Genomic DNA, 11,425 nt, shown 5'->3' with positions numbered 1-11,425 from the left:
ATCCTAAGTAATGTTTTCAGTTTAAAATTATGTTTCATTGCACACAAAATGAATTCATTGCATTTATTACATACAACAAACATTAGTTGAAATTTGAAAGACAAAATCTCCTGTTTCTTGATAAACTTACTGAAATAAAAGTTTTTCTGAAAGCTTATTTCAGTTAATGCTAAATATTCTGAAGCACAGACTTCAGATTAAAAATTCAATATATCGGTTCCAAGCCTCCCCCATCTGTCCTCCCTATACATTCTATTTACATGCAAAATCAGAGATAATAAAAAAGGTGAATGTGATTCTTTAAAGCAATTAGTTATGACCTGTTATTGCAAGACAAGGACAAATAACTTTCAACATGGATAGTCTGAGACAGTCCAGATACTTAAATTCATTTAATTGCCATTAAACCCAAAATCTACACACCCTGTTCAAAATACAGAAGAATTGCTCAATGTTAATACTTGACTTTACATACACAAATGCTACAATATATGTACAACACATACAAACATAGTAATCGATGAGGTAAAACATTATGCAATAGTTTCAAAGGGACATTTATAAAATCAAGTGCAAACTAGTGGGATTATGAAAAATACACAAATATTCTATTCGATTGTAAATACACATATTAGGATTTACACCCAACAACAATAATAAAAATAACTATGACATGTGACGATCATATTGACTTCATTGTCTTATGACAAAAGTGTCTTATTTGTTCCTAAAATCAGAACAAAGCTGATAAAGAAATAAAATAAAGACATTTTTCTCATATATTGTGACCTTTTACTTGTATTGTAAAGCAACCAAAAATGATCAGTTTTCATTTCTTCTGATTGAGAAGGGAATTGCAAAGGCACATGGTTTTAACACATAACGAGAGAATCAAATTGTGTTTAAATGTTAATTTATACATTTATCTAAAATATTTACATCACATCAGTATTTTACACTAAATCGGCTGTCATTAACATAATGCACAATGGCTTGGATTAAAATTAGCTCCTGCAAATATTGCTTGGCAGTTATTATATAAAATGCAGTAATTTAAAGTCATTTGTGACACTGGACTGAATAAGAGCCATTAGATGCACTTCAGATGCTTAAACAGGGCAGTTCTGTCACACAGATAAGACGATACAATACCCAAGAATAATGCACCACCTGACATTCTTCTATAAGGATGCAATTTAGGCAACTTCTCATTCTGAGAATCAAAGATTTAAAGACACCCGTAATTTTTTTTCCTATTCCTTTTCTTATTCAAACATAACATATTTACGCCCATGACTAGTTTTACCATTAGAGCGTTTGTGAAGCTTAACCCCATCATTCCACAGCTGCACTCTGGATGTCTTCCAGAAAGTTTGGAGGTCTTATGTTAAAGATTGACTGGAAGGGAGCAGTTTGAAAAATTTCCCCATACAAGTCTAAAGAGGGATGAAAAATATGGATGTGGGTGGAATATCAAGAAAAAAAAAACATTAAGGAGACTTAATGGGTGGAACATTTGAGAGGTGGAATAGAGTTTCTAGGTGAAAAACTTTTGTGAGGAGAGAGGTGCCAAACTTCTGGGAAGTAGAAGAAAAAGTCAAATATGCATATGTGCACAGCAATTACAAAACGTGAAGATTTATTCATAGCTTACAATCAAGGCGACAGATAGAAAATGTTAATAAGCAAAAAGAATTCCAAGATGCTTCAACTTTCACGGTTATCAGACCTAGTCTGTTCTTCCACAGGAAGAGATACCCATACACAGTGTGACAGTGAGCGGTGCAGATCAGGTCATGTGACAGCATGAGGCACTAATGGACAATAAGGACCATTTGTAAAAGCATTTAATGATCACATTTCCAGCATTTGTGCTTCTGTGACTGTCAAAGTGCCCTGCGGATCGGATCAGCCTTTCCACAGCTGTGAGAAATGCCCCCAGGACTGTAAAGTTTTGTGCGTGAATAATGTAACCACGTTGTCCTTAGTTTGGGATTATTGAAACAACAGTGCACTGTAGAATCATCTCCTGTTAAAAACTAAAATAGCCCATTGCTTAATTACATATTTACAGAATTAAAAAGCAATCACTGCAGTAGTCCTTGTTGGACCCACTGCGGTGATCGGTGCTGGAAGTACATTTGACAAACTCGGTTTCCAGCCTGTAAACTTTTCACCCAAGAGACAACAGTGTGAAAAATCAGAACAGCAAAAACAGAGAGATGCCAGAAGACTCTATGGCTGCCGGTACCAAGAATGAAAGAAAAAACGTCTTTTATTTTTTTTTTCTCTTTTCACTCCAAGTCGGCCATTCCTGGTCACATTCACTTGATGGCTGATCACTAGGACGCAGACTTCATTTGGCAAGCTAGGATGGGATAATGGCCTCAGTGGTGGTCTTGGGGGGCCAGTCTGGGTCCACCCGCAGCTCCTGGGCCAGGCACATGTAGCGTGCCCGGGGGGTCCTGCCACCCCAGCGAAGCAGTGCTGCCATGCACCTGGACCCCCAGTGGTCAATGGTTGACTGTAAAGGCACCAAGGATGAAGCACAGGGAGACACAAAGGTGACTCACCAACACTTGTTGCCGCCTATTGCAAAACACCTTTTTTACCTGGTTTGTTATTGGGTAAATCGTTACCTTTTTGTACCCAATAGACGATCTACTAGACCGGGCCTGTCCTACTTAAAGGATATTAAAGACCTGTCTGTTTTTCCAAATGCTTACCGTCCAGAAGTTATTGATGACGCTATCTAAACTAGACAGACACGGCAAGGAGACCCCCAGTCCTTCATCGCAAGCTCAATAACATAAAGTACCTCGTGACGGCCTGTTGCGACGCATTATGCAATAACGGCGCATTTATGTGATACCATGGCAAAGTATCAATGAAGACATCCATCTTGGTTGATTGTTACATAACACGCAGTATTACATTTTATCATTAAGAAGGTATATTTTGTATTTGTATTAAGTTATTACATAATGCGGTATCATTAAACAACGCATTGTAACATTGTAATAAATTGTAGCATCTGCAGGGCAAACCCAGTTTAAATGTGTTGTGAATACCATAAGAACCACTAGAGGGCAGCAGACAGAGTTGATAGCAGTGATAATCACCATTGCAAGGGCAGGGTGGTGGGGCAGGGGGGTGGGGGGGATGAGGGCAGGAGTCAAAGCGACAGAGAAGAGCATCAGATTCCCAACCTGAGGTGTGCGGGCGGCAGCTGTGATGTCACTGCTGCATTGTTTTCCTCGGCTGAACACCAGCCTCCATAAGATGGCATCGAGGACGAAGGTCTATGGGATGCGGCAGCCAGCAGGAAAGAATTAAAGGCAACTGTCGATTCAACATTATTAGTCCGAATCACTCATCTTGGACTGATTGTGTTTCATAGTATTAGTAAGGAAATATTGGAGAAGATAGTGCAGCAGATCATCTGGAAATAACATATGAGAGGGATTGTGCATTGAAAATTTTGATTTAAAGGAAGCTGCACCTGGTTGTAGAGAAGTTGTGAGAAATCTACATAAAATGCTGTGAATTAGGCCCTTCTGTGTTTTGGCCAGGTTACTTTTACATGGGCGAAGCTGATTTTTAACTTTCTTCTCTTTGCAAAGACAGAATCGCCTATCAGCCATTGAAGACTTGATGCACATCTCAACAGCAGATGGCGCCAACTGACATGGCCAAACACATACCCTATTTTTATTTTTTTATTTCCCCCCCCAGGACTTAATAGATCAATTATCTGAAAGTATGAGAAACAAAGAGCATAAAGGAAAAGGTCAAAGGAAAACCCCCACAGGCATCACCATGAATCCCCCCCCCACAGGGGAACTATGGTGGCTTGTTATTAGGTAGCACTGTTGCCATATACCATGAACTGCTGAGATTGGGGGTTTGAATCCCGCCTCTTCTCAGTTTATGTGGACTTTGCATTTGGCAGTGTGTGGCTCAGCAGATTAGGGTGCTTTGCCTTTGATCGGAAGGTCATTGGTTAAATCCCACGGTCAGCAGAGTGATTTCACCATTGGGCCGTTGCACAAGGCCCATAATCCCAGTTTCTTCAGGGACTGTCTGATCCTGCCTGCATTCTTAAAAATGTACAATGCTTTGCATGAAAGCGTCTGTTAAACAAATTAAATATAAACGTATGATATTAAGCAGATGTGCAGCGATGACGTTCCAAGTATTGAGGCCTGCTTTCATTGGCCAGTGGAGATCACCATAGGGACAAAAACTGCGACGTGACTCTGTTCCATCATGTACCTTCTGTATGTACGGCTCCAACATCCAACCATCACCATACACATAAAAATAACCTTTTAGTTTGAGTGATTCCATTTTAAACCGTCTTCATTTGTTGACCTTATATCTTGCTAGCATCCTTGTATCCGGTTTTCTAAGGGCAACTTCCAGAGTGACTGTTGAGAAGAAATGCTGGTAAGTATCCTTACCTCCAGCAGGACAGACATTCCTGTGTTGAGCAGGATGATGACTAGCAAGGTCATTCGCCACTGGAATGGAATACAAACGATCTGAAGGAGACAAAACCCCAGAAAACCTCAGGTGAGCAATCGCCACAGGCTTCTCCAAAGTTCTACTGATACTCATAGCAATTGGGAACTTACCTCCAGGAACTTATTGATAGCGGGCACTGGATACAACATAATGAAGAGCAGGAAGATGTATAACATGCACACAGACAGGAGGAAAAGCCCTGGAAAAAATGATAAAAAGCAAGAAACGTCAGCAAATGACTTCTTTAGGAACCTGCTTGTGTGGCGAATGGGTAACGCTTTGCTCCTTTACACATAATCGAAGAACCAGTTAATAACTCATCCATGAATAGAAACCAGAAGGTAGCTAAAGAAAGCAACATCAACAACCAACCAAAGAACAAAATGGGCTTTTAAACCCATGGTGGGTGGAATAATCGTATGCTGTAATTTGCTGACTTGTCTAACTTTCTCCCTACTGGTTACTTTATAAATTCTGTTAAGATTCAATTGGTCAGTGATCAATGGGACAATGTCAAGTTTGAAGCCTAAGCCCTCTGATAACTACAGTTTCAACATATGTGCTACATTTTCACGTCATGGAGACAGACGTGAAAAAACAGACTCATTCAGGGCTAGAAATTAAGCTTTCTGCCTCAAGTAGAGAAAACTGAACACTTGCTCGCTGGCTAGTGAAAAAATGCACATGGGGCTAAATATTTAACTGAACTAGCTCAGTGGGCTAGTAGAACATTCTTAAGTTCCGCCCCTGGACTCATGTGTATGTTGCAGGACATTCCATTCTAAGAAACTCACAGTTCTTGTAACTAGGCTGCCTGAAGGGTTTTCCCTTAGAGAACACGATGGCGACAATGAGATACTGGAAGCAGGAGACGAAGAACACGCTGGTATTCTCATAGTTTCTGATGTTCTTGTCGTAGGGGTCGTAGGTCACATTCGTGTTGTGGACGGATAAGGAAGCGACGCTGGAGGAATTGCAGGCACTGGAGAAAAACAAAAATGATCATTTGCAGGAGAAGTCCGAAAAAAACGGGGTCACAAAAATGGCGAGTTCCGAAACGGCCCAGACCACAATTCATCGGGAGTCAGTGAGTGATAAGAGCTAATACACATTCCGGGCTAAAGCACCTGGGAGATATTTTTGTTGATTAGCCACTCACACTGTACATAGAACGCCATAAAAACGAATGATGAGACTGGCATAAGACAGAACTTCATAGATCTCCCAGCGGGGGGAATGTTGTAGTGTATCAGCATTACAAAAAAAATCAGTAAATCCCCCCCTGAAGATACAATATATACACATTAATGAAATTCTATAGTACAGTACACGTGGTGAAATAAAAACAGGCTTTGTGAACATCAAAGTGCTTAACTTGAGCACAGCGATAAGTCAAAGAGGTGAGTTCATGTCTTTCAAGCTGGACTGGGGAAGTGCTCAGACGGGAAAAGGGCCTGTCACTAAGGAGACTCTTCAGCCAGAGCAGCTGTTTGTTGAGTGGGTTGACCTCTATTCAAAATAGAGTGCAGTTTTAGAATACCATTCTTCCTTCCATCAGCTCTTCTAAGTGCAGACTCAGTCCTTTGACATAGTCAAGACTGTTCAGTCTACCCGCCTCTTGATATTGAAGACAGAAGAACGTGGCTTGGCTATGAGGAGCTGGAAAATAGTTTAGTCGTTGTCTCAACACAAGTAAGGACCACAAGAAAAACAGCATATTTTGCACTTTTTGGAGACTCAATCCATCTTGTCGTATCAGTTCAGCCTTTCAGTGATGCAGACTTGCAGCGTTGTAGCATTTCTACACTACTTCCCTGAATGGTGACAGTGGTCAGTCACTTCCTGCTCTGCCTGTCTGCAGGTTGCAAGTGGTTTTGTTTGCTTGCTGGTTGCAAGTGGTTCTTCTCAGAAGAAAACCCTCCGCCAGAATTCTCCTGTACTCCTTTTGTCTTCCTTCACTGATAAATCTCACAATCATCAGAGTTGTAAATGAGCTCTGGGGTGAAACGAGTAAACAGGAACAGCGTTGTCTCCTGTGCTGCCCTTACGTTCCTCACCACCACATCAGAAATTGTTTAAATTACATCCACGATTACTGATGGGGATGAATTTGGCCAGTTGATGAAGTCATATGTGATCCGGGCACCTAATGTTGTCATCTACCGGTGTCTTCTGCCTCAGCAGGGAAGGCTGGATGGTGTTAACATCAAAGAAGAAAATCCTCGTGATGTTGTGTGCATTGTCCAGGGGGGGAATCAGCTCTATCAAACATGCACAAAATAGTGTCCTCCGTACCAATGTACGACTTCATGAGTGATCAAAGAATCTGGAGACCCAGCCTCTCAAACATCTTCATTGTAAAGGATGTTAGTGCCACTAGTTTGTCGATACTGGGGCACTAAACATTGCTGTCTGGACACAGGAATTACACTTGATCTGTGACTAATGTCGTACCTGTTAAAGACCAGGGTTAACTCATCTGCCCCCCCATGGCTCTTGACTTCACTGGGGCTATTAAATATAACCTAAACAATGACCTACCCCACCCCTTTCTATACTTCCTTCACACCGTTATTGTAAAATTCTCCATATATTTCCTCTACCCCACCCAGATCTTCCTATTTAGGTCTATTGTACAGACTTGACTTCCTCTTCATACGCCAGCAGGAAAACCATCTTCTTCTTACAGAGAAGTGTTTTCATATCTTTGTTATCCAAAGCTTTTTTTTAAAATAAACTATACATCTGAATAGAAGCTGATGTAATCAATGATGTAATGTGAGATCCCACTGATGACCTCACCAGGTCTTAGCTCATCCCATCCAAGCAGCTCTGAAGTGCTTCTTTTGCGTTGTGTGATCACACTCTCACAGAATCCAAAGCTAGAGAGCTTCCTCGTGACCAAATCTACACAACTGTGGCCAAGGGTAAAGAGAGCAACACGACTGTTTACATCCTTTACATTTGCGTAGATCAGTGCTTCGCAAACTAGGTGTGTTCAGTCAATCAGAAGCTGAAAGACAGCTGGGACTTGTGTGTGGGGCAGGGATAGCAGGAAACCAAGCAGGGCAGTGGGGCCCGAGGTCCGACTTTGAGAACCACTGGCGTAGATTAACCTCTAGGCCATGTCGTTCATTTTTACATGCAGATTGAAAATACCATAAGTCAAATATGAACATCACATTATATGACTTATTTTGTGGAAAATTTCGTTGAATACAGAAAAAACACAGTATGATTTTTTGATTAAGGGTGTATGAGATATTTGTGCGTACGATCACTGGGCTGGGTGGATGCCGCCATCACCTGGCATCAGAGAGTAGAAAGTATCGTACAGTACATCGGTAGCCCAAGAACAGATCGAAATTCAAAGCATGATGACTATTGAACGCGCGTCAATATCGCACCATTGTAAAGGCAAAATATCGTATGTGGACCCATCATAACGCGAGCAGCATCTGTGTATCGGGGGGAGGAAAATATTTAAAGTTACCAGAGATCAGCATCAATGCGGCGGCATGCTGTTTGAAAATATGTGGCAGGCGAGATCTCACATGCGGTATCCAGAAACGTCAGCTTAGTTTTAAGGAAAACGTATCAAATGCACTGCAGCCGCTCTAATGAGGTAAATGTGATGTCGTCAACTTAGTCATGAGCGTAATTTTCACATCGAGAAGAAAAGCGGCAGCTCATGCCTCCGGGATTGAAGCGGGGGGGGGGCACTCACTTGGAGCTGGGTGTCCACTTCTCATACCAGCTCTGGTGTCGCACCCAGAGAAAGACAAACATTTGGAAGCCCAGGGAGACGAGAATCTGGGTCAGCACAGAGACGAGCAGTGGGCCGGAGATGAGGCCTGAGGGTGGCCGTCGTGACACAAGCTCCTTCCAGGCTGGGTTCAGGCTCACTGCGAGGCGCATGCAGACGCAGACAGACGCAGAGATACACAGGCATGCATACAAACACATACAGGGTGAGTGGGCCCATCAATATACAGACACATCTCCAAACCAAACCACCATAACCATATAATGGGGGATTTTTATAATGCTCAAAAATATGTTGTATAACCATATAATCAGACATGAAGGAATTTTTTATTAACATTGAAAAAAAAAAAGTCATATAAATCGAGTCCAGTGTTTCACATCCCGGTCCTCGGCAACTCCCTGACAGTCCACATTTTAGCTCCCTCCCAGCTCCTAGCCAAATATTCCACATTTTTGCTCCCTTCCAGCTCCTTGCCAAATAGTCCACATTTTTGCTCCTTCCCAGCTCCCGAACAGACAGTCCACATTTTTGCTCCCTCCCAGCTCCCTGCCAAATAGTCCACATTTTTGCTTCCGCCCAGCTCCTTGCCAAATAGTCCACATTTTTGCTCCTTCCCAGCTCCCGATCAGACAGTCCACATTTTTGCTCCCTCCCAGCTCCCTGCCAGACAGTCCACATTTTTGCTCCCTCCCAGCTCCCTGCCAGACAGTCCACATTTTTGCTCCCGCCCAGCTCCTTGCCAAATAGTCCACATTTTTGCTCCTTCCCAGCTCCCGATCAGACAGTCCACATTTTTGCTCCCTCCCAGCTCCCTGCCAGACAGTCCACATTTTTGCTCCTTCCCAGCTCCCTATCAGACTGTCCGCATTTTTGATACGAGCAAAAACATAGACTGTCTGAAGGTCTCTGAGGACCGGACTGGGAAGGACTGATAAAATCACTAAGCCAAGCTAAAGCAAGGAAGTGCATTCACACAGCATGCTACACCATACAACCCCTGGGGCCCCAGGGACTCACTGGTGAAGACGATGAGCAGGATAATGGCGACATCAATGAAGAGGAACTGGAAGTCTCCCAGGTTGCTGAGCATCTGATAACACCGGTGGAGGGCGGGTGGGGAGAGGTGAAATTGAGACAGATCCTCAGGCAAGTTTGCATTACATGGAGCCTGAGACTGACTCAGCACTTGGTTGGGTTCCCATAATGCAGAAACAAAGCCCATGACACTGGACACAGACTCTTATACCACATAAAGTTAGTCATCGCAATCCAAGATCCGACACAGATCCGTATTCAAACGGCGGTTAGCGTTACACAGAGCCTAATATGGAAAGCAATTCTGGTTAGTGGTCGCCCACCACTCACTCTCACTTATCTTTCTGGCTCATCAGTGGCCTGTTTTTTGGGGCGGAGGCGGGGGGGGGGGCGGGGGGGGAGTACCCATGTAGACATTATCAGTACTCACCGAGTAGAGCATCGTGACGCTAATATACTGAATCATGCTGTAGAGGGCCATGAACTTAAAGACACAGAAGGAGGTGATCAGGGCGGCCCGTCCCTCCCTGTAAGGAAACACCAAGTGCTGGTTGTTAGTTAGAAGTCATGAGAGAAACGGAGAATCATCTGGTATGGGCTGGCTATGCTGCCTGAGATCCACATCACCTCATTACACAGGTGGGCAGATGACACTTCTTAGATAAAGCTATTTTTCCATTGCTTATGTGTGTAGATTGACTTTCTAGTCCAGTTATACTAAACAGGCATACATTGTGCCATTAGAGTATGTTACTATAGCTTTTTGAAGGTAAACACTAGAAGTTATATACAAAAAAGTTTCCAAAAAACTTGGGATGCGCTGTATAATGTAAATAAAAACAGAATGCAATGATTTACAAATCACATAAACCCATATTTAATTGAAAACAGAGCAAATACAACACATCGAATGTTGAAACAGAAATTTTATTGTTTTGTTCGCAAATTTGCAAATCATTGCATTCTGTTGTTATGTCCCAACTTTTTTGAAAAAGGGGATGTATATGGATGTGAAATGGCATCTTTGGTGAGAAGCCCACTACTGTATTAAGATATTAAGCCTAAGGACATTCCAAAAGGAAGGTATCCATATGCTGGCTAACTGCCCCCCCTGCTGGACAGCATGGTCTCACCTGATGAGGTTTGGCACGCAGGAGATATTGGGGATCTTGGAGGTGAAGGGGGAGGCTACCGAGGCTTCGAGCTCAGAGAGAGAGATCCCACTGTGAGCTCTCTTCAATGCCTGGGGGATGTGACACGGGGGGGGGGTGAATTAACAAACCACAGCCAACCACGTGCCCATAATGTCCATGTCACAGCAACCCAGCACAGGCCAATTATAATGAATGAAGTTACGAGCGCTTCCCTTTGTAATGGAAACGTGGAACTTTGAAAGTTTAATAACTTTCAGAATGAAGCTCTTTGATCATCCGTACTGAGCTGACGCTTTTATTAAAGCCACTTATGGCGATACACATTTAAGGACGTTCCTGGGTCTTTAGCTGTCGAACTCAAAGTCCGTAGAAACTCCATAAAATGTGAGAGGACTGCTTACACCACAGTCGTTTGCTCCATCTCCGCACATTCCCACATAGTAGCTGCAGGGGGACCAGAGAGACGCACACAACAGTGTTACCTATGGAATTTTGCACTGTGGAACAGAGAGGTATCTTCTAATATTAAAAGATTCTGAACAACATTACTTTTGAAAATGGCCGTTAGGGACAGTTATAGTTTCCCCCCCAGGGGGACACAGACAGAATATGACACAGACGTTCATAAGAAACCTAAACTTGGGCATCATAGCTCTCTAGGCCGGTGTTACCCAGTCCGGTCTTGGGAGACCCACAGACAGTACACATTTTTGCTCCCTCCATACCGGGAGCTGGGAGGTAGCAAAAATGTGGACCGTCTGTGGGTCTCTGAGGAGCGGCTTGGGAAACACTGCCCCAGGCGTTTCTCCTGCCCTCGGCAGGGCTCTGAACTACTCACTCCACGCTCTGCAGCAGCTCCACCAGCTGGGTCTTCTGGTCGGGAGTCATGCGGGCGAACACCGTACCCCGTAGCAACAACTTCTCCAGAGAGAAGAGGGAA

The 11,425-nt window shown here is 43.2% G+C and overlaps 1 protein-coding gene across 8 annotated transcripts in view; it reads right to left on the bottom strand.

Moving 5' to 3' along the window:
- Positions 1–379: 379 nt before the first annotated feature.
- The window catches only part of LOC125716348 (polyamine-transporting ATPase 13A3-like), a 35,108-nt gene continuing 24,062 nt past the window's right edge, over positions 380–11,425 (bottom strand). For 5 of the 8 annotated variants that reach the window (XM_048988539.1, XM_048988538.1, XM_048988537.1 and 2 more), the window contains 11 exons: positions 11,324–11,403; positions 10,887–10,929; positions 10,465–10,574; positions 9,762–9,858; positions 9,314–9,386; positions 8,255–8,432; positions 5,322–5,509; positions 4,638–4,726; positions 4,464–4,544; positions 3,210–3,302; positions 380–2,524 (listed from right to left, as the gene is read on the bottom strand). In XM_048988539.1, coding sequence (XP_048844496.1) covers positions 2,369–2,524; positions 3,210–3,302; positions 4,464–4,544; positions 4,638–4,726; positions 5,322–5,509; positions 8,255–8,432; positions 9,314–9,386; positions 9,762–9,858; positions 10,465–10,574; positions 10,887–10,929; positions 11,324–11,403 — 1,188 coding nt within the window. In that variant the 3' untranslated portion in view covers positions 380–2,368. Of the gene's footprint in view, positions 2,525–3,209; positions 3,303–4,463; positions 4,545–4,637; positions 4,727–5,321; positions 5,510–8,254; positions 8,433–9,313; positions 9,387–9,761; positions 9,859–10,464; positions 10,575–10,886; positions 10,930–11,323; positions 11,404–11,425 lie in introns of those variants that run through there. The other 3 variants (XM_048988542.1, XM_048988544.1, XM_048988543.1) reach the window with 2 other exon arrangements.

Source organism: Brienomyrus brachyistius, chromosome 21, assembly GCF_023856365.1.
Source record: "Brienomyrus brachyistius isolate T26 chromosome 21, BBRACH_0.4, whole genome shotgun sequence".
Lineage (NCBI taxonomy): Eukaryota > Metazoa > Chordata > Actinopteri > Osteoglossiformes > Mormyridae > Brienomyrus > Brienomyrus brachyistius.
Note: the sequence above shows the minus strand (reverse complement) of the source record. Positions and strands in the feature narration are given on the sequence as shown.